This window comes from Hyperolius riggenbachi, chromosome 4 (assembly GCF_040937935.1).
Source record: "Hyperolius riggenbachi isolate aHypRig1 chromosome 4, aHypRig1.pri, whole genome shotgun sequence".
Classification (NCBI taxonomy): domain Eukaryota; kingdom Metazoa; phylum Chordata; class Amphibia; order Anura; family Hyperoliidae; genus Hyperolius; species Hyperolius riggenbachi.
In genome coordinates, this window is record NC_090649.1 from 138,385,273 (window position 1) to 138,409,607 (window position 24,335).

The 24,335-nt window shown below is 43.5% G+C and overlaps 1 protein-coding gene across 1 annotated transcript in view; it reads right to left on the bottom strand.

Annotated features, from left to right (window-relative positions):
• The window catches only part of PXYLP1 (2-phosphoxylose phosphatase 1), a 99,207-nt gene that overhangs the window by 34,613 nt on the left and 40,259 nt on the right, over window positions 1-24,335 (bottom strand). Inside the window, 2 exon segments of the mRNA XM_068279227.1 lie at window positions 771-827; window positions 16,230-16,362. Of these exon segments, the coding sequence (XP_068135328.1) occupies window positions 771-827; window positions 16,230-16,308 (136 nt within the window). The 5' untranslated portion in view covers window positions 16,309-16,362.

A 24,335-nucleotide genomic window follows, 5' to 3' on the forward strand; every position in this document is an offset into this window, starting at 1 on the left:
TCGCCCAAAGAACTCCTTACTGAATAGGTGCTGGCTTACTGAACAGGCAGAGCTGAGATTCGAACCCAGGTCTCCTGTGTCAGAGGCAGAGCCCTTAACAATTACACTATCCAGAGATCATGGACAGAGTGCATCTGTAGGAGTGTAGGGGTTCCAGCAAACATTTTGGAGTAGATAGCATAGTGCCCTTACAGAATGTTAACAGTGCAGCTGAGTGGGACATAAAATAAAAAAAGCAGTATATAAAAGCTGAGTATAGATTCACCAACAAGGAGGTATATTCACAGAACAGCAGTAAAATTGCCCCTTGCAAGTATCGTACAATTTTACTGGAATTTATACATTTCATTTACGAAGTTTGTCCAGAAACTAAGAACCTTTTACTTTTATTTGCCACACAAGGTATTGCAGCTATCAGGTTAATCTCTTCCCTCCCTGCACTGCTTGTCATGTGACTGCAGTATGCCAGTAACTGTTTGTTCAGCAGCATTAACATGAAACTCCCCCCCCTCCAAAAAAAAAAAAAAACTACAACCCATAGGGGTGGAATGTGATGCTACTGCAGCAAAGGGACATTAAAAATCCTGCAAAAATATACGATACATGCTTATATAGAGGAGGTGTTTGCATTGAGAAATAATCAGAGGATATAGTGTGTCTGAAAATAAGATAAGTAAAATGTTTCCTTAATGGTTTTAAACACAGCTTTATATCTCTCACACAAGAGGTTATAATAAGCAACCATGATTCAGTGATATGCTGTACATTACCTGGGAGCATGTGTGGCTGTGACTTAAGCTGCATACTGACAGGCAACCATCTGGTGACTGCAAAGATAGAAATATACACAATGAATCAGGATTACAGCATGCTTAGTACAGCACTAAGCTAAACAGACTGCTAAATAACAAAAAGCAAACACATTGAATACTTTCTGTAGGTTCGGAGCCTAGGTGGAATCACATTTGTGGTTTCCCAGGTTATTGGTTACAAGCATCACTTTGCCATGGGTGTTTTAGGGTTGCCAAACTCAAATACAACGTGGGCTGAAATTGAGCTCTGGGACCAAGTTGAAGGCCAACCCCAATGTCTAGTGGTCACCTCTCTGCCTTATAAAGTTAAGTGGTGTCTAATGTCTCCTCCCTCCCCTATACAGTTTTCTGATGTTTAGATGTCCTCCCTCACTCATCTATACAATTCCCTGATGTTTAGTGGTCCTCCCTCCACTATACAGTTTCCTGGTGTCTAGTGGCCCCCTTCCCTACCCTATATAGTTCCCTAGTATCCCCATATGGCGTCCCTGGTGATCTAGAGCTTACTCTCCAATATAGCTTCTCTGGTAGTCTAGAGTGGGCCAAACATAATACAAAGTGGGGAAACCACCTGAGGGCGAAATCTGATGGCTTTGGGGGCCAGATTTGGCCCACAGGCTGGAGTTTGACATGTATGATCTAACTTAAAACATATATTTTTGAGGACCAATAAAAGACATGTAGGGTAGGGGATAAAGGACTGCTGTAGGGGGGTAGGGGTAAAAAGAGTTGAACTTTCCTGGGGCTTCTAATGTTCTCCCGCAGACGTCCAGTGCCCACGCAGCCACTCACCGATGCTCCTGTCCCCAAGTCCGGTTCACTTCTGGAATTTCCGACTTTACAGTGGGAAAACCACTGCTCCTGCGCAGCCGCGCCCTCGCTCCTGCTGCCGTCCCCATGAGTGTATTGCGCAAGCACAGTACAGTCTATGCCTGCACAGTCCGATCCTGGTAACGTCAACAGGAGCGAGGGCACGGCCGCGCAGGCGCAGTGGTTTTCCGACTTTAAAGTCAGAAATTCCAGACGTGAACCGGAGGCGGGGCCGGAACATCGGTGAGTGGGTGCGTGGGCACAGGATGTCTGCGGGGGGCCGTTAAAAGCCCCAGGTAAGTTCAACTCTTTTTCCCCCGACCCCCCTACAGTAGTCCTTTAACAGAGTGTCGACACTCCGGCCCTGCTGTCCACCCATGTGGAGGCATTGGATATTTTAGACATGAGGGGACAGTCATTTGTCCCAATATCGCAAACCATTACTGCCATACACCCAGTTGACTATGTCTACTGAGAATTTCCAGCATGTTCTATCGATGCAATTATCAATCAGGCTAACATGTTGCCGCACCGATTTTCATCCGATTGAATAAAATTATCAGATCACTGGTCGATCAGGACGCAAAATCGCTAGATGTATGGGCACATTTAGTGTTTGCTGCAGTGCAGATAAGAACTCCACAGAGGTGTTGAGGAGTGTAGAGACAAAAAGAAACATGTAAGAAGTCATGGTGTTATTTTAGAAAAAAATTTTAGAACACGTATTGTGGCTAGTTTACTATTGGTATAAGCACATATTGTGCATACTGGATGTCCTTTATCAGTATCTTAGTATGGGGGTAAAAAAAAAAAAAAATTAATAATACAGGTATATAGAATTATTGATGCAGGCCCCATATTAAAACACTTGAGTAAAAAAAAAAAAAAAAAAAAGAAAAAACACTAACGCTTCTTTAAACATAAAAGTGTCAGAAAAATAGTTATCCTCCAAGAAACGAGCGCAGCGTTCTCCCTGTGCAGACATTATACTGTAAAAAAATATCTCTATAATATTACTCAAGCTGTCAGGGAAAAATGAAAAGCCACTGGAAATGCTCAGCGATCATTAGAGAATGGGCAATTACCTGATTTTATATCAACTATTAACCACACACTGCCTGCGGAGACATTAGTGGTTTTGTACGGCTGTTTCACTGTGAAAGTCACCTACAGGCACGGACATAACACAGCGAAACAAAGCAGGATTATTTCTTACGGAGATCTCAGCGGCGACGCTGACCCATCTCGCTGCAAGTAGGAACGCCGTCTACCACAATACCAACAAATTACAGCAAAGCATTAACCAGCAGCAATCACTGGTTAAATAATACAGATGTGCTTATAGCAAGATCATACTACAATATGAAAGGATGATAATAACATAGTTTACCTAGTAAGAGAAGAAGGGGAAGCATGTTGCCCTGGTGCTGTAGCCGTCCAGATGCCGTTCAGTATGGAAATGGGATGGTTTGTTTAAACACACTGTATATTTTTACTCTTTGGCAGAGCACCTCCTAAAGAGGGACAGGCCTGCCTTTCACAGCGCTGCATACCTTACAGCTGATTCAGTTCCTTGTACATGGAAACAGACCGCGCTGGACCACAGGAAGAAAGCCCGTCTTGTTCTCTGTGGGGCTAACATTAACTTACATATTTAAGCAGGATTCTAGTGGTGTGTCTGCTGAGACTCCCATTAACACGTTGAACCCTCTGATCCCGACATTATACGACGCAGACTTCTATCCGATGTGACATAAAGCCTATTCGTGTTTCTAGATGCTGGCCTATAGCATCCAATTCTTTTTTCCATTCTCTAGTTACCAAATTCCATATTTTGGCCAATCACAGACTAGTGCCCTTTTATTTTATTTCTATAGTCGTGGAGTTTGATATACATGCCAAGCAGAACATAAGTTTGCCTTCTTAAAACAGAAGGTATTTGCTATTATGCAGACTGGGGTGAGTATAGGATGTCTCCCACAATGCATCACTGCTAAATATGCAAATTATCCATGTTTGTCACTGAAAGTTAAAACATATCCCCAAAACCACTGGAGTGCAATGGTGTGAAGGCCTTCACACCTGTTGATTGTACAGAGCCACACTAAACCAACATGCATACAGGCTGTTTCAGACTGGTTGATCCTCATCAGTGTATTGCATGTATTAAAGGGAACCTTAAAGAGACACTGAAGCGAAAAAAAAATTATGATATTATGATTTGTATGTGTAGTACAGCTAAGAAATAAAACATTAAGATCAGATACATCAGTCTAATTGTTTCCAGTACAGGAAGAGTTGAGAAACTCCAGTTGTTATCTCTATGCAAACAAGCCATTAAGCTCTCTGACTAAGTTAGTCGTGGAGAGGGCTGTTATCTGACTTTTATTATCTCAACTGTTCCTGGACTATTTACTTTTCCTCTGCCAGAGGAGAGGTCATTACTTCACAGACTGCTCTGAAAGACTCATTTTGAATGCTGAGTGTTGTGTAATCTGCACATATTATAGAATGATGCAATGTTAGAAAAAAACACTATATACCTGAAAATAAAAGTATGAGAATATTTTCTTTGCTGCTAATCTTCTAGTAATTATTCATAGTACACAACCAATTCACTATATCATTTTTTTTTTCGCTTCAGTGTCTCTAAGGATATAGATTTTTCCTTTTAAAATAATACCAGTTACCTGACTCTCCTGCTGATCCTGTGTCTCTAATACTTTCAGCCACAGCCCCTGAACAAGCATACATATCAGGTGCTCTGACTGACGTCAGACTGGATTAGCTGCATGCTTGTTTCAGATCTGTGATTCAGCCACTACTACGGTACAGCCAAAGATCAGCAGGACTGCCAGGCAGCTTGTATTGTTTAAAAGGAAACATCTATATCCCTCTCAGTTTAGGTTACCTTTAAAGCGGTATCGTCACCATAAAAATCAAATTTCAACAGCAACTGGTCTGAGTGTATTAAGTGATAAAGGTGCTAATCCTGCATTCAAAACTTTTTTCTGCTGTTATGATTTGGAGTTATCACATACTTATTGAGCACTGGCCCTTTAGTAGTAGTTGCCAAAGAATTGCATGCTGGGGGTTCTTATCTATAATCTATTCCTCCTCTTCACTTTATTTCCCTGCCAGCTGCTAATCTGAAACCTAATCCCCTACTCACTTGTGTTTACAAGCAAGGCTAAGGTGACTCAGCGATTGGAGGAGACAAGAAAAAAAGTAAAGGGCAGAAATGACATCATGAGTCAGTCTTAACTGTGGGCAAAAGACATGGCCCCCACCAGGAACAGAATTCTCGTCATTTACTTACTAACATATACTGAAATCAAAACGTGGACAGTAGAATACATGTGTTATGTAAGTAGATCAAGTATATATATGTTTTTTTCCCTGGCATAGTATGGCTGATCCTACTGCTTTAATGTGGCTCAATGGGGTAGGGCTTGAACCACTCAGACTGACAGATTGCCCAGCAAGCTAGTGGTGAACCAGAACTCCTAGAAGTGTGTAAGTGGCTAAGAGCACTAGCAGGTAACCTATACCAATACAACCCAGGAGGCTGTGTAAGCACTGTACAATCATAATTTAATGACAGGGTGCCTAAAAGAAAACCAATCCCCCATGTCAATTATGTCAACTTACTCTAGAACATGTATTTTGCCCTCATTATAATCTGCTTAAAAGCCTAACTGTGGAACATAAGTATATAATGGCCTGATTATAATAATGGTTTACACCTGCTGTTGTCTTAACAATTCTATTATTCTTTACAGCGCCACAGAAGACATGGATGCTTTATAACTGTAATAAATAAATAATGATTTTTTTTTATTTTATTTTTTTTTTTGAGGGAGAACACTGCCATTGTATTAACAGAAAATCCTAGCTCAGGTACATGTTTTATGAATGCAGGAAATGTACTTGGTATGTTTTACTTCTTGCAATAAAAAAATGTGAGACACCTGCTACAGCAGTTTATTGGGTGTACCCAATGCCAACATTCAGGTATGGAGCCATCTTTGGTCAACTGGCCATTGTACTGGGTCACATGAAGCCCAGTGAAGTGTAAATGAGTGAACTCCCTCTGACCCTGTCCACTAATCTGAGAGCTGAAGTGTAGCAATGGGTGAATGATAGGCTACTGGGCCATATTAGAAGGTATGAAATGCTGGCAGGCTATATACTGTGGTGTTTGAAAGTTTGTGGACTCTTTAGCGTTTGTTTGAATGTGTCCTAAAACACAATCTGATTTCCAGTCCTTGTGCAGCCATAACGGCACTGTTATCCAGTCCTGCACACTGACTCAGATAGGAATTTATTATTATATAACTTGTTTTTTTGGGATCTTTTTGTTTTGCAATAAATATATGGTCCAGTATCATTTCATTTGTTTAAAAGGGAACCCGAGATGAGAGGGATATGGGAGCTGCCATATTTATTTCCTTTTAAACAATACCAGTTGCCTGGCAGTCCTCCTGATCCTCTGTCTCTAATACTTTTAGCCACAGATCCTGAACAAGTATGCAGCAGATCAGGAACTCAGCTGACTCAGGTTTTACTGGATTAGCCATATGCTTATTCCAGGGTTTTGACTCAGACACTACTTATGACAGAAGATCAATAGGGCTGCCAGGCACCTGGCATTGTTTACAAGGTAATAAATATGGCAGCCTCCATATCCCTCTAGCCTCAGGTTCCCTTTAACTAGGTTTCCTTTAACTACAAATGATATGTAGACCTTGTTTAAAAATCAGACTTATTGAAGTCACATTCATATAAAATATAGACAATTGTAATGGGTTCACAAACTTTAAGCGAATCAGTTCATTTGAGCACCATAGGCCCCCGGTAATACAGGCACTGTCATAGGCACTTATGTTAATAGCTGTGATCAGCGGCTACAACAGGATATTTGGGGGCTGGAGCTGCCCGCTATAAACACTAAGGCCTCAAACAGCCGGCATGGCATAAACATAGGCGCCTATGTGGGGTGGTCTTTAGGGTTTAGACATCAGCAGGGGGTCTTAAAGTGAACCCAAAAATCGGATACTTGCCATGAAGAGAGGAAAGCCTCAGGTTCCTATTGAGGCTTCCCTCGGTGGCCGGAAGCCCCCCGTTGCCGAGTGTGCCCCCCCCCTTCCACATCGGGGCCGCGCAGCTTCTCTACCACTGTTAGGGCCACACAGTAGCACGGAGCCCGCAGCTCCGGCCTATTGTGTATGAGCGGGCGGGCTCGGTCAGCTATACCGCTCCCCTGTCAATTCGATGCCTACACTTAGCTGAAGCTCGGGTACAAAATCAGAAAATCAGATACTTACCTAAAGAGAGAGAAGCCTCAAGATTCTATTGAGTCTTCCCTCTCTATTCAGTTGTCCCCTGTTGCTGAGCGTGCTCCCATCCCCTCCCCCCTCCCCCCCCCGCTCCCGGGACGATTAGCGACACAGCATTGTCGCTTGTTGCTAATCGCATCAGCTTCTCTTCCTACAGAGTGGCTCGCTCAGCAACAGGGGACAACTGAATAGAGAGGGAAGACTCAATAGGATCTTGAGGCTTCTCTCGCTTTAGGTAAGTGTCTGATTTTGTACCCGAGCTTCAGCTCGGATACACTTTAAGTGTAGGCATCGAATTGACAGGGGAGTTGGTTATGGTTGGGCATTGAGAGGGAGGGCTCTGTTCAGTTATTACAAGACGTTGACACGACCTGTACGTCCACACGTCCAAACCTACTAAACGACTAACTCATTTAGCATGCAAGCGGAATGATGGACTGCATTATTCAAAATTATTCAAAATAAGCACAAGTCGCTCAACTTGTAGCTGACTGTTCCACACCAATTGGCGTAAGCAGTGCAGCAGCCCCAGGACCGCTCCACGGCCGTCTATGGGGCTAGCAGGAGATCGCACACACGCCTCGGGAGACTGTTATACTTTGTACAGCGCTGCAATCTGCAGCAGCGCTGTACTGAGACAGTCGTGTGACACAGCTGTCCCCCTGGCAGACTAAACAGTGATTGGCTGTCATAGGCTGAAGCCTATGACAGCTGATCACACTGATTGGCTGGCGGGGGGAGGGAGGTATATAGAATAAATAAAAAATAGTGTATTTTATTGAAAATTTAATAAAATAAATATTTACTCCCCCCCCAAAAAAAACAACCATCTGGGGGGCGATCAGACCCCACCAACAGAGACCTCTGTTGGTGGGGAGAAAAGGGGGGGGGGGGGAAATCACTCGTGTACTGAGTTGTTCGGCCCTGCAGCTTGGCCTTAAAGCTGCAGTGGCCATTTAAGCAATAAATGTCCTGGCCACTAGAGGGGGGGGGGGGGGGGTAACATGGCTGTCCTCAAGTGGTTAACATACACACCCAGCCAACTGCAGGGTATCAGCCCAACCGTCATATGAGTATATCCGACTGTTATAAGTTTGTCGTTTGTACTTGTACACATGTCTGATTGTCTTTCAACAGACTAAAGTCAGACGATAATCAGGCAGTTTGGTTGAGCGTGTGTATGGCGTACGAGAGAAATCGCAGCAGGAAGACTTGGGCACAGGATATGGACGATATACGGCTTGCCCTGCTCCTGCACAAGTCCCGGCAGAGTTAATTACTATTCCCCCTCCTGGTCCACGTGGATGGTGGGGAATGATGTAATTCGGCTTCCAGCTATTACAGGCGGACAAATTACAGTGTTTTAAAAGTGACTTCAGCTCCGTCTTCTGACGGCGCTGAAGTTACTCATTGTGCGCCGCTATAGCCGTAATTCCTATTACGGTCTATGGTGGCGCCGGCTGCTCCCAAATCTCCTGCACTGGATTCCTTGTGTTCGTGTGTATGAGCCTTTACATGCACCACTATAGTAAAAATTCTACACAAGTTCAATGTCAGTCGCCTGACCATCTGTTAAAGCTGCATTATTCTTCACACCACAATACCATCACATGTGCCAGCCAGTGAAGTGTATACTGTTGGCAGCTGTCCAGTGTACAGCTGTGATAATTGGTCACGTGCTCTCAGTCTGCACTCAGCATCATAAGCCTTGAGTCAGGGTTGCTGTACTCATAGTGGAGATCTGAGAGATAAACAATGGATCTGGCCATTTCATTTTCCCAGGCTCCCCCCCCCAACACAGTAACATCACAAACGTTTAGCAAATCCTATGAGATAATCCAACATGTGGCTTCAGTGCAAAAAGTCCTTCAGCCAGCAATCTGTGCCAGAACTGCTGTGTTTTGACTTGGCTGCCTAACAGTACAACTCTTTGTGCTTTTGCTTATTAATGATTAACTAGCTTTCCTACTGCATATTATAGGATATGTTCAGAGCTGTCCCCACAGTGAAGCAGGGTGATTATTGTGCTGATAAATCGCTCCCCTGCTGCTTCCTCCTTTTACTCAAGGATCTCCTCTGAGTGTGTTGAGCAGTAAATACTGGTATGTGCAGCTCCAGCCACAGGACATTACAGGGTTACCGCACCTGCTCCTGAAACCAGTAAAGATAGCCACACATGCACCAGTAACAGCCCAACTATCCATATTCACATACAAAATGACTGGGAAGAATCAGTCTGTGCTCCATCCAAACCCTCCCATTTATAATTAAATTTAATTAAATTTAAGCCCAAAATCAATCTAAAGTGAAATGAACCGCCGCTTCCTCTATCCCCGTCATGCTCCGGTAACTAATTCACAGCAGCGCGCCCCTCGGCGGCTGCTGTGATGACGGAGGAAACCATAGAGAGCGGCTTCCTGTAGCGGCGATATGTATCGCTGTTACTATGGGAACCGCTCTCTATGGTTTCCACCATCATCACAGCAGCCGCCGAGGGGCGCGCTGCTGTGAATAAGTTACCGGAGCAGGACGGGGATAGAGGAAGCGGTGCCGCCTAAGGTAATAGCAGCGGCGGCCGCGGGGGGAGCGGGGAGGGGCACTACCTATACCCATACTGGCACATGACTCGCAAGCAAGCCGACCCCCCAACTTTTGGGCCACTTTTGGGGGGTGAAAAATTTGGCTTGCTTGCGAGTATGTACGGTATACTGAAAAGAAACAGGTTGTACTGTATATTGCCTTATGTTTGCATTACAAGTTTTTATTATTACACAGTGAACGCAGCCTTCAGATGTTATGTGCAAGTTTAGAAAAAAAGTTTTACCTTCTGTCTCTGCGGCTCTGTGCCACTAAAGCGCAACAAGAATCCTCAGACTCCTTTATAAACCGCTGTTTCTTCTGAGCCAGGAGTCTGGGCTCTGCACTTGTGTCTGGGTAACAAATTGTCAGCATGTGACAGGCAGCTCCCTTCTCCCACAGCCTCACAGACACAGCTAAGACTGAGAGCAGGGACCTGTCTGTGAGTGAGAAATAAACAAAGCACACAGGAGTGAGCCTGGAGGGGGCGTGCATAATTTGTCCCTATCACAGCAGAGGCAGCACGTTCCTCTCTGGGTTGACAAAGCTTGACAAAGAAAGGAAGATAAGATATATTTCAGAGACAGTGCAACTAGAAAGTGCTGCAGTAAGCCAGAGCACATTAGAACAGGTATAAGAACTTGTAGGATAGGAGAAATAAGGCTGAAAATTTTGTTACAGTCTATTTAATGTATTCACCACTAACTTTCTTGTGTTCCTCCACCCCCTGACTTTGTTTCAGTGACCATGAACTATGTGCAGTGTTGATTGCATGAGAATGTAAATTGCCCAATTAAGTAATTTCCATAGGGTAGGAGCAGGTAGCATTGCTTAAGAGTGCCTACATCTGAGAGGCCCATGAAAGTTTTGCTATGGGGCCCCATGATCTCGCTCTACACCATTGGTCAGGCGACTTGGCGGCCGAGCGACCATCCGATGTGATTATTATAATCATAATTGGATGAAAATCGGTGCAACCAAGTGCATGGTCAATTGACAGTGCGATCAAATTGGTTGGACATGCTGCAAGAGGTCGGGTCGACTCGCTCGCTTGAGTGTGCGGCGGTAACAGTGAGCAATATCGGGATGAGTGACGATCGTGACAAAATCCCTGATGCTGTCCTTCCTAATGTGCCCCCCTCCCAGTGCACTATACATTACCTGTTAGTGGCCGCCGCTTGCCCTACGTCCTTCCATGTGCCCCATGTGGTTGCTGGAGTAACGGGGCATGTGTGTGGTTGAAGTACCCAGCCCGAAGGCATCGTAGAACAAGTGGCAGCCAAGGACAGGTGATGTATAGTTCTCTGGGGGGGCACATTAGGGGGACAGTGTCGGGCAGGCGAGGAGGTGGATGTGGCATCACAAGGCCAATTCCGGATTGACTTCAGCATGAAACTGATCAGGAATCGGCCTGCAGTGAGCAGCCGACAGATCTCTCTCTAATCAAATCCGATTAGAGAGAGATTTGTCTCTTGGTCGAATCTTCCCATCATCGCTAGATGTATGACTTTACAGTGATAAAAGCAACCAGAGTGTCAGAATAGTTTTCAAGATGGACTGCACCATATTGTGATGAGGTTCCCTAAGGGAAATTCATTGTGGTGAATTGGTCAAGTACAAAATATACTGCAGTCTGTTTTGGGAATGAAGCTACTTCATTTTGTCAACCTGATTGCTTTTATTACTGTCAGTGTTCAACCCTGTTGTAAACATGTGTTTTGAGTTCAGAAGCAGTGCTGGGCCGAAATTACGCATGAGCGTAATTACGCATCGTAATGCAATGTAAATTTACGCGTAAGCGCTACGCGTAAATTACGGTCTTACGCGTAATTATTTACGCGTAAGCAGTAGAGTGGTATCGTAATTACACTGTCTACCGTAATTGCTAGGTATGCGTAATTTTACGAACACTTACGCGTAATTTTACGCGTAATTACTAACGTAAAAACTCCCCTTTTCTAAGAGTAGCCAATCAGTCAACATCCTAAGCAACCAATAGTATCTTCTCCCGCCCTTCAGTATAAGCGTACGTTTTGACGCATACGAATGATATGTACGCAATAACTGTCACATTGACGGCTATTGCGTACATATCGTCCGTATGCGTAAAAAAATACGCATTAATGGGTATTACAGCACTACGCGTAACATCGTAGTGTAAGCGCCTACATTACAGTATCCTTACGCGTAACTGCGTAAGTTTACGCGTAATTACAGTGATGTACCGTAGATAATTTCCTACGCCGTAACCGTAATTGTGTAATGCGTAATAGCGTAAAATTACGCGTAATGATCCGTAAGTGTAGATTTTTCCATTACGAACAGCACTGTTCAGAAGGTTAATGATTGTTTGGACAATCCTTGCTTGTCTGCTTGATTTGATATATTACAGCTCAGTAATCTATAAAACCACTGGTCCTAAAGGTTTGTACACGTTAAATGTCTGTCAACCGCAGGGATCGGGACTTGATCACTTGGGCGACAGTTCAGGCCCTATGCTGTATAGACACGTCGCTAGCCTGTAGACTAGTGACACGTTTTGTTATAATTAATCAGCAACCAGCTAACTGGCAGTGGCTTCCATTGGCTAGCATGGATTCTACTTACTGGATTAGTGGAATCTTCTATGCTAGGTGAACTTTCTACTTATTACTCATATGAAGCAGCAAAGCTATTTATTTATCTGCACTTGCTTTGCTATAAAGGAAAAGTAATGGACTTTGCCAGGTTCAGTTCAGGATCATTAGTCACATGTCAGGGCCATTTTATTTGTGTCAGAGCAGCTGTGCAGTGGAAGAGGTGACAAAGACAAATGGTGACAACAGCACTGAAGACTACAGGATTGGGGACAACACACAGGGGGCATTATAAATTAGTTCTAACTTTGTAGTTGTCTGTAAGTGAAAGCAGGCAGAGTGACATTTTCTCACAATACTCAGTAGTAATGAGGACTGGTGAGAGAGAGGATGGGGACATGATGGCAGCTCAGCAACGGCACCATCATCCCTCTTCCTACCAACAGAACACATTTATTTTGCTTGTAAAAGTGCTGACATGTTATTTTTACCAATTAGTTGATAAATAAGTCATTTAATAGAAGTTTTGAGAATAGAGGTGTGTGTGTGTGTGTGTGTGTGTGTGTGTGTGTGTGTGTGTGTGTGTGTGTGTGTGTGTGTGTGTGTGTGTGTGTGTGTGTGTGTGTGTGTGTGTGTGTGTGTGTGTGTGTGTGTGTGTGTGTGTGTGTGTGTGTGTGTGAGAGTGTGTGAGAGTGTGTGAGAGAGTGTGTGAGAGAGTGTGTGAGAGAGTGTGTGAGAGAGTGTGTGAGAGAGAGAGAGAGTGAGAGTGAGAGTGAGAGAGAGAGAGAGACACAGGTCATGTGTCATCATCGTGTCGCATTGTGTTAAGTGTACTAGTCTCCATAGACTTGCATTGCCCTTGCGGCGGGGAAGCGTAACGTGGATGGATGCAGAAGGTAAGAATGCAAGGAGTTTAAAAGGATTTTCGGTTGACCTCTGTTCCCTTTGTGTTTCTTGGTCTGCATTGGGGTTGGCGGTGACCTTGTATCTGATAGCATCTGCCTAAGTTGTTTTGGTGGCCTGCAGTACCTGTCTTTATTGAATGCTATATAATCGGGACAGTCACAAGAATGGTAAGAGCCAATAGTTGACAGGCAATGAACACTTATGTGGATGAAAGCCATTGCATGTAATGTCTGGTGGGCAGTTACCACCTGCTCAGAAGTTACTGAACTGGGCACAGAGCTGAGGCGACCCTAAACCACCTGAAAATGCTGCACACACATTTAAAGGGTCTGACTGAGGCAAGGAAACCGGTCTGTCATTCAGAACTGTGCATCACAATGTCTGGTAATACTAATAATCAGTGTCCAATAATAGCCTACTGACTTTCAGCCTGGCCATACAGAAAGCAATATTGCCCTCTTTCTGTTTGTGGAGATACACTTTAACTAGGATTGCTTCACGGCACCGTGGTGAAAGGGCCAGACTTCACCTTCCAGAAGTGTTTTCAGGTTGGATCAGTAATGTTGCCTCTTAATATGTGGTTGCTGCAGTGAAAACGTTTGCCAAGTCTCTAATTATTCAGATTCCTAAGTGCTGTGTGATGTGTGATTTTATGGTGCAGGCCTCTGAGGCCAAATGAGACTTTTGCTGCATGCATTTAGTATCATATTTTTCTCAGCAACACTTACAACCCTACAGGGTACTACTAACAGGGTCAGGCAGTACTTTGTCTTGTTTTATTAGTTATAAGAGAACGCATTAAGTTTTAGTATATGATATATTGTATATGTCAAATCTGAATAAGTGCAGTTACTTTACACAGGCTTTAAAAAAATATTTATGCACACAGAGGGTGGTGGAGAAAGTGCACACACTTTTAGGATGTAGATGGCACACAGGCACATGCCAGGATACAGGTGGTCAACCAATTTTTGGAAGGGTATATCTGAGCAGTATATATACACACCCAAACACTACCCACCACTGTTCCCTTATATTTCATCCTCAATTGCAGGCAGAGATCTAAAATTACCAACTAATAGCTTAGTAATCAAAGAGCTGATTATGGAGTAACTGACTGGTTCACTATTGGTCAAGGAGTGCGAAAAGGTTGCATATGGTCTCCCTATTTATTTAACTTCTATGCTGGATATCTAATGCGGAAAGCTAGTTTGGATGAGTCACATGCTGGAATTAAAATAACTGGCAGGAATACTAACAATGTGAGATATGCTGATGATTCCACACTGATGGCTGAAACTGAGGAAGTACTGAAGAGTCTAGTCATGAATGTTGAGCAAGAAAGTGCCAAAGCTGGAACTTAAAGGGAAGGTCCAAGCAAAATAAAAAAATGAGTTTCACTTACCTGGGGCTTCTACCAGCCCCATGCAGCCATCCTGTGCCCTCGTAGTCACTCACTGCTGCTCCAGTCCCCCGCTGGCAGCTTTCCGACCTCGGAGGTTGGCGGGCCGCATTGCGTACGTTTTTACGCATTCCCACTAGTGCAGGAACATTAACACATACGTTTTTACGCATTACTGGTTCAATGCGTAAAAATTTACGCATTGAACCAGTAACGCGTAAAAACGTATGTGTTAATGTTCTTAACTAGCGGGAATGCGTAAAAACGTACGCAATGCGACCCGCCGACCTCCGAGGTCGGAAAGCTGCCAGCGGGGGACTGGAGCAGCAGTGAGTGACTACGAGGGCACAGGATGGCTGCATGGGGCTGGTAGAAGCCCCAGGTAAGTGAAACTCATTTTTTATTTTGCTTGAACCTTCCCTTTAAAGAAATGATGCCAGAGTGTTCACTAGAATGATGAGAAGAATGGAAATCATTCATGCTTGGCAAAAGAAAAAGAAGATGCCAGAAGATGCTCAGAGATATAGACAGCATGCCTATGCAACAGCTGAAAGAAGCAGTAAAAGCAGGTAAATGATCAATATCAGATAGATATCAGTTATTCACCATACCTAATCTAGTAATGTATGCCCAGCTTTAGCGCCCCCCCATTATAAATGGTACAGAGTGGCTGTTGCTTACAAAATTATTATGGTACATTAAACTTAGCTAACATTAAAGATATATTAGCATGAATGTGGTTTTATGCTATCAAATAAAGTAAAGCAGTAAACCTTTTATGCAGGCGTCAGAGCTGCTCCTGCGCTTTTTTGTGTGTTTTCAGAGTTTCCAGCACTCTGCGATCACGCCTGCGATCGCGTTTCTGTCCATGATTTTCCAGGTTCGATTGCAGTTTTCCGTATTATTGCAAAATACATTGTAATTTGGGACCTGCACATTGTGCAGAAGAACGCGGAAAGCTGTCCAATTTTACACTGCAGAAAAAACATGCAAACGGAACACATTTCTTGAGCAGGCCATTGGCTTCAATGATGATCGGATTGGTGCGCATTTTGCTGCATGCTGCAACACACCTGCAAATATAGCAAGTGTGACAACCACCTTAGTGCAAGCCAGTTTATAACGAATTTCTCTGAACTATTCATATTCAGCAAAATCCTGTGAAACGTTCTCCCTACAGGAGACAGTGGCAAGATGGTTACCTGAAAGAACATTCCTGTCAGCTTAGACCTGCGTGACCAATGGGACGCCACTGAACATTTTCAATCAGTCTGGCTTTCTTCAAAGCAAGAGAACGCTGACACAGCATATTACAGCAAGAAGAATATGTCAAATGTCGTAACAGTCTGCCTCACACATAATGGGATTGGTTTACTCAGGTTACCAAACACAAGTCATCCAGAACACCAGCACACCTGCACTAGTACTGTATTTCCTTGCTTGCTGATGGCTTAAAGGGCTTTTTTTTAATTTGTGAAATTATCTGAGGAGAAAAATTAGGAGAAAATGTGAATTGAATAAGGGCCATAATGAGAAGGCAGGAATGATTGGAGAAGACCCTGCTGCTGGGAAAGATCGAGGGCAAGAGAAGGAGGAGGGGAGGGCAGAGAATGAGATGTCTAGATAGTATCATGGAAGCAGCAAACATGAGCTTGGACAAGCTTTGAGAGGCAGTAGAGTATAGAGGGTCCATGAGCAAAGACTCAGACTTGACTCACTAGTGACTGAACAACAGCATTACTGGGATATAATAAGACCATTGGCTAGGCAACTGTGACCTTTATCAATAAAGTGGTAACATACTTACAGAATTGGAGACTTAGGCTTAGAAAGGCCAGAAGAGCAGCCAGAGCCAGCAGTAAAAGAAATCGGTTTCGGAGAAGCATTCTTCAGTATCTTCTACTTTGTCTTCATGGTGTCATGTCTGCCGCTAAACATCCCTGACAAATAAAGACATCGATGTAAACTGAGCTTCAGCCATTAGCAAAAAGCAATAGGAGGCCTCTTTTACAACATGCAATGTGCTGGGTATAAATGCTTTACAATTAAATGGGAATGCATTCTATTAAATAATATATCATGTATCTCTTCTGTTTTCATGAAACAGAATAGAAGAAAATCATACATACACTCCCAATCAAATACACTGTATACCAGAGACAACATACACATGTAGATACACAATATTATATAACCTGTACGTTACACATGAAGAAGTAGATATTTCCCATGTGCAGCCAGCAGGCAGTGTTCTAGACTAGAGCAAAGAGAATGAGGGCAGATTACTGACGACCGAGCGACACACATAAGACCATCATAAAATAAATACACTGTGCTGGCATGCAAAAGAGTACAGAATACCAGGTATGTGCACAGGTGGTGTGATTTCTAAAAAATCTAAAGTTCCAATACAATACAATACCGTCCGCACTACACCTCTAGAATAGACCTAGCAGCAGATAAAGATGACCAAATGTCCTGAGATCAACATTCATATGAACAGTTCTTATTTCAGTCTTCAGGCTTCAGAGTGGACAACATTAGCTGTATCAGCTTCAGTGCATAAACACCTTCACCACACCCGCAAGACTGGGCACTCATACTTTCCAAATGACCTCCTGTAAGATTGGTCAAATGTGCTTCTGGGATACTCTCAGGCGATCCCCAGTCTCTACCAATCCACTGCCTGCTTTTGGCTGAAAAGTCTTCATAGAGGATTCACCTCAAAATAAAAGCACATAGCTCTCCTTAGGGTAAAACGGTTTAACAGTATATTAAAAAGTAAAAAATGCACAATCATATGCTCCCAGATACATTATCAGGCACAGAGTTTTATTGCGCTCGCCCCCATGCAGTGGACACCCAGCTGGGCTACTCAGCGACCTGTTGTCTCAGGTCCCCAATTGCCTCAGCGTCAGACCGCTCCATGCTGGATCATCACTTCCTCGTTTGCAACTCTGTCCACTGTTAGACAGTTTTACCCTAAGGAGAGCTATGTGCTTTTATTTCGAGGTGAATCCTCTATGAAGATCAGTCAGAAAAATTCATTGCTATTCTTGAATTGAACAGATATTTAAAAAATGGTATGGAGTGTAGCCACCTTAAGAAGTCGCTCTCCATAGATAGGAAGAAAAAAGGGCAGAAACACCCAACCACCGGGTGGATAGTCAATGATTTGTGTATACAGAGGCACCATAAAGTATAATATACTTATACTTTCTGTCACCTCTGTATATACAAATCTGATCGAACGATCGCATTTGATGAACACATTGTACTGTTAGGCACCTTAACATTATCCCTAATTTTAATTGAAAAAGAAACCCTGCCTACTTTAATAGTTGTTTTTGTGAGCATGTGTATATTAACTGTATGACTATTTGTTCTTTATAAAGATGGTGGGGTCTTATTAGACCTTTGATGTCTCCAATGCATGCAGCAAAAGCCAGAGCACAAGATAATGCCCAGTGTCTGCTGCCTAGCAACCATGGACACTGCTGAAACCTTGAGCCTGAATTGACAAGGAATGGCCACTTCTTGTTCAGTGGTAATGAATGAGTGCATTGCACTATGAGGGGGGCTTCAGTGTGAAGGAGATCAGCACCACAGGATGGACGATGGATTTTAGCAGATGATGATGGGACTTGCAGAAGTGATCAGACTGCTATTCAGCTTCACTAACCACTTCTACAGTCAGTAACGTTCCAGTATAATCAAGTCATTGAACCCGTGATGAAGGGGAAATCTAGGCTGACATGTTTTTTATTTTTAAATAATGCACATTGCCTGGTTGTCCTGCTGATCCTCTGCTTTGAACCACAGACCCTGAACAAGCATGCAGATCAGAGGTCTATGTCAAATATGACACGATTAGCTGCATGCTTGATTCAGGTGTGCGATTTAGACCCTACTGACTAGAAAGATCAGCAAAACTGCCAGGCAACTGGTAATTTTTAAAAGAAAATAAATACGGCAACTTCCATAGGTCTCACAACTTGCATTCCTTTTAAACTACCTTGACCATAGTAATTGTCATGAACAGCAAAGGGTTAAACCAATTGCAATATTAGACAAAGAAAGAAAACCTGAGTAGACAAGTTTTGAGGAGATGTCTGCCAGGGAACAGTGGGCCTAATTCACAAAGCTTTTCTGTGAAATTATTTCACCTTATTTATTAACTCACAATTTATCTCTCCTTACCTAACATAACTTATGGTTCAGTTCTCCTTATTTGACATAACTAATGATTTAGCTCTCCTTATTTGACATAACTCATGGTTTAGCGCTCCTTATTTGACATAACTCATGATTTTGCTCTCCTTTGTAATGGATTGCGGAGACACCACCGCGCGGTCTGGCAGCGGGGCGGCTGTCTTCGCGTTCAGACCGGCGGTTTCCGCACAGCAGCATGCGCCTGGTGTGTCTGAGCCTAGTAGTGCACACAGATGGAGAGCTGCGCGCGCGCGCTAGAAGGCAGGACCTTTATGCCAATAGGAGAGGGATCAGCTGATCAGGACGATCAGCTGATCCCAGCGTAGTAGGTGATTGGCTAAGTGGGGCTGGGTGGCGCTGAGGAGCGCTGCTCTATATATACTTCTTGCCTGTCAGTTGCTGGTTGTCTGCCGTTGCGAATACTTATGTGTGAGCACTCAGACCAGTCAGATCCCACAGTGTGTTAGAACCAGGAGGACCTGGAAATTCACACTTAGCCAGAATACGTTTGTGTTATATGTTAGACCAGTTCCAGGGTGTTGAGACCACGGACCTCACACCCAAGCTTAGGGATACTGTGTCATTGCTGTTATACTTTAGACCAGTTCCAGGGTGTTGTAACCAAGGACCTCACACCCAAGCTTAGGGACTGTGTCATTACTGTGTTATACTCTAGACTAGTTCCCGGGTGTCGAGATCAAGGAGCTCACACCTCAGTCTAGGACTCGGTTATATTTATATGTTATGACTATTTGCTCTGTCGACCTTTCTCTTGCTTTCTGATTCGGTACCTCTGCATACCTGTCTACCTGTTGCCAGACCCTGCCTGTACCGGTTACCGAATCAGTCTTCCGTCTCTGTACCTCATCTGCTCGTGTGTTGCCGACCTGGCCTGCCCGACTATCCTAGCTGTCACTCTCCCTGAGTTCCCAGTCTATCAGTATTAGCAGTGACACCATTCCATCAGGTGTCAGCTGCAACCAGGACTCCCGCTCCTCAGAGAGTCCGGCCTGTTAGCAGCCAGTGGTCCCTTCCTCTGGCTGCAGTACAGTTCACCATCTAATACTGTTATCCCTGGTTACCAGGTCCTCACTATCAAGAGATAGTTTCTGCACTGCCCAGGGTCACCTGCCCCTCAGGTGGCTCTTGGCCGAGTCTCTTATATCTCCCGCTCCTCGGGTTCATCAAATACATTCACTCATTAGGTGTCCAGAGGTTAGTCATACTTGTATTATTGATGATTCTGCAGATCATCCATAATCGAGTATACATCTGTATTGTTGATGATTCTGCAGATCATCAACAATCAGATTCTCTCTGTGTGCTGACACCGATCGTTACATCCTTATTTGACATAACTCATGGTTTAGCTCTCCTTATTTGACATAACTCATGATTTAGCTCTCCTTATTTGACATAACTCATGGTTTAGGTCTCCTTATCTCATGTATTATCTCTCCTTATTTGTTTATCTCATGCATTAGCACTCCTTACAGTTAAGGTGGAAAATAAGTAACCTTTGTGAATCAACCTCAACGGTATTTAACATTTTAAATATGCAGGGCCGTTTGTGACCTATTTGGTGCCCCAGGCAAGAAACACTGTGCATTTATGAGCACGCATCAGTTGGACTCGAAAGGAACCACTACTGCAGGTGATCTTACTGATCATCAGCAGTGAAGTGCACTAATGCTGTGGCCACCCTGAGAACAAAAGGTGCTTTAGTCCAGTCCTGTAATGTCTTTGGCAAAAATGGACCTGCAAATATAGCTATAAATCGGTGTTCTAAAAATAAGAATTTTAATTAACCCTGAGATTACTGCAGTTTTGTAAAACAAAAAAGTCATGTTGGGACTGTACGTTTTATTTGGGTTTTTAAGTGATTCAAGTCAAGTCTCATTCTGCCCCTTATAAGGTTATGGAGCTACGTTGAGCACAGTACTACATATTCAGGTGACTAAACCCCCCTCTTACTCACCTTCTGAAAAGGTGCTCTGGTTCTGATGCATGACCTCATGAGAGGAACATTTCACAGCACTACTGAAGCAATGGATGTGATTAGAATGTTATCAGGATACGGAACAGCACTCGGCTAGAATGATGAGAAACAGGGAAAGGAAAGACTTTACAATGGGAGAACACTGACTTAATCATTTATAGATAATTATTGTAAACATGAAACACTTTTTTATTACATTATTTTCACTGAAGTTCCTCTCTAACCGGGACAGACAAGGATGGCTGTACAGACGTTGGTTATTATGGTCACAAATGATTGTTGATGCAGTTAAAAGTCAAGAGGGGGAGGGGGGGGGTGTCTTGAAAGTGTACCTGTAGGGGGAAAATGCCTCTACAGGTTAATCACCTTGGGAGGGGGAAGCCTCTGAATCCTCAAGAGGCTTCCCCCTCCTCCCCCACCAGCCTGTTACAGCACTGAGAGCCTTGAAAAATCACTATATGACAGAAAACGCCGAGCCTAGGCCCATGCCAATGCGCAAGCTGTCTGTAAGGATAGGGCGCAGTGTGGCTGCACTTCCAGAGTCTAAGCACTGGATTGGCCTGGCTGTGGAGGACATCGCTGGATCCTAAAGAGCAGGGGCGCTTTTAAGCATAGGCAGTACAAGCCATGTTGCTGGATTAAGCCCCGCCCTCAAATGAAGACCCATCCCCAGACTAAGCCCCGCCCCTGCTGCATCTGCTCAGTGTAAGTTGCAGGCAGCTGCCGCTGTGTTCCTCTGTGCCTTCTCTGCCCACATTACGTGTATTTTCTGGTGAAACGCTGCCGCATAGCATATTTTCTAGCGATACGCTGCCACAATAAGTGTAATTTCTGGTGAAACGCTGCTGCATTATGATTATTTTCTGGTGAAACACTGCTGCATTACAGTTATCTTCATGGGGGTGGGGGCACTACGTGTTTTCTTGCCTGGAGTGACAAAGTGGATAGAGGCACCCCTGCTAAAGAGGCTTCCTCCTCTCGGGGGTAGGTATTCCAAATTGGCAGTAGGTTTGCTTTAAAAATAATAGACCTGTAGATAGAACTGACTGCTGAGATAAACATCAGGCATCTGAGGTCCAGTGCCACATCAAACATGCGTTATTCTGCTATTTTCATATTTATTGTTCATTTAGATTCAGGCATCTCCACGCTACATAGAGTTTGCACTAGATTTGTATGCCAGCCACAATGATTAGAGTCCCATTGGCCATGGCCCATTTCCAGGGTGTCCTAGGCAGCCCTCTTGGTGTCTGTAAGTACTCTTGTGGCTTTAACTTTGTATCAGTATGTTTCACTTTGGAATGTCAGCCAGAATGTTTTCTCATCTATTCCGTCCTGACAGCACCTTCAGTTACATTTGTCTCTTTTCTTAAAAGTATTCTCTATAAAAGAAAAAGGATTAGGGCATAGAAAACAACTGGCTCCAACAATAATCAATAGCAGCCCTCTGTGTCTGTCTCCAGGAGAGAAGAGTTCTAATTCTATCAGATGGCTCCAGACATTCACCATTAAATCAGAGGCAGCATTTGCTGAACACTCATGTGTGTTATTAGGAAGGTTTTCAGTCAAGGATGGAGGCATCCATTATGAAACTCTCTAATACAGTACGGCACAACACTGACGAGATGAATTAGGTGGAAAAAGCTTATGTACTCATACCTCCTGCCTAATGGATGTATTTAACGTAGCCAGGAAAAATATACACTAGGTTTGTGGCAAGCCCTGTTTAGTTCACATATATGCACTTTGTGAACATACGTATGTGTTCAATGCAATGCATACATGCTTCTGGTGCAGGCTCCATTGTGGTCTGTTGCAGAAGTATGCTGTTCATTCAGCCAATGGTCACATATTTGGCTGTGTGGAAGAATGTGTCCATCTTTAGATTATAAGCCTGACAACGCATGGTCCACTTCTCCTGTGTCATGTTTTGTGACGGTTTATCTCAAGTTTCTAATATACACTGCTTACTAATTTACTGTATAGAGCAGTGCAGTATGCTGTGTTTTCTAAATAAAGGCTAATAATCCATTAATCTGTGTGTGAGTGTGTATTTCTGTGTGTGTGTCCATCACTCAAAATGCCTTGACCAATTTCAACGAAACTTGGTATACACATCCCTTACTACCTGAGATGATATGTTCTGGGGTCTCGCGACCCCACTGCACATCTGGGTGGAACCACAACCAGCCCATCAGATTTTACTCATTCACATAAAATTTAGAAGGCTGCCATTCTCAAAGTAATAAAGCCAGAGTCCTCAATCATGGCACAGTTGGTCACTTAGTGTCTGAGGTTAAAAATTCAGGGAAAGTTGGCGGAGCATGAAACAGCCAATAAAATTTCAGCCATTCATTTTAAATGGGAAAATGTAAACTGCAGCCATTCTTTGACTGTTAATGGCAGGGTTCTCAAACTTGGCACAGTTGGTTCACTGGGTGACTGGAATTAACATTCAGAAAAGTGGGTGGAACATACAAAAGCCAATCAAAATTCACCAACTGATTTTCAAGGGAAATATTTAACTGATGCTAAGGACCCCAACGCTCACAAACTTCATCATTGAGTGACTGTGTCAAGATTAGAAAAAATGGGCAGCGTCAACAAAAACAAATTCTTAAATGGGAAAACTTAAACTTGAGGGATTCTTACACGATTAAAGGCAGGGTTCTCAAATTCAGCATAGTTGATCACTGGGCGATTGGGATTAATATTCAGGAAAGTGGGTGGAGCCTGCAACAGACAATCAAAATTCACCCATTTTCAAAGGGAATATTTAAATTGTTGCCATTTGTAGGGTGCATACACTTATTCAATTTTGTTTGGCCATTCACTGACCAATTTTACCATCTCCATGTAGCATGAGGGCCAAAACATTTTGAATACTAAGAACAGAATGTGTAGGTAAGCTCCATTACTGCATAAATTGGATGTGTGTATGCAACCCAACACTGTTACTGGCAAAGGCCTCAAACCTGCTACAGTCGGTCATTGGGTGACTGGGGTTAAAATTCAGAAAAGAGGGTGGAGCCACAACCGGATTGGCTTGGTTTATTCCAGTGGGAAAATGTAAACTGCTTCTATTCTAACATTGACGCAAAGGACCCTAAAGCTTACAAACTTGATCACTGACTGACTGTGTGTCAAGGTTAGAAAAAGTGGGCAGATCAAACAACTGAATACATACCCAAGCAATACCCGGTCTTCAGCTAGTCTTCCATATAATAAGACTCATCATACTGTATTCCCTAACAAACCTGTGCTGCACAGCAGTGTGTGGGGTACCTCTCCTGTGATAAATAAAGATATTTTGCAGATAGATGCAGTTTCTTTCATGTGAATCAGACCGACTGGTATATTCTACACTTTATGGAATTACACTGGCTATCCTGGCCATCTTACTGTTTAACAGCCCTGTGTGAGTCATAAATCTTCATCTACTCAGCAAGAGAAACTGCTCCTGGCTTAGTAGATAATAACTCTGAAACTGAATTAGAGAAGGAATCAACACAGTGCACTGAACATGTCTTCCCTGCTTCAGTTTATACACATGATGTATAGCACAGATGTCCCTCACTCCAGGAAGCTGCGACCTTCAGTTAGGTGTCCTTCAGAAGGACTGATAAATGGCCCTGCAGCAGTCCTGTTACTAGGTACAGCATATTATATGCTATACGTGTCTTTGCCTGTGCTTTGTATAGG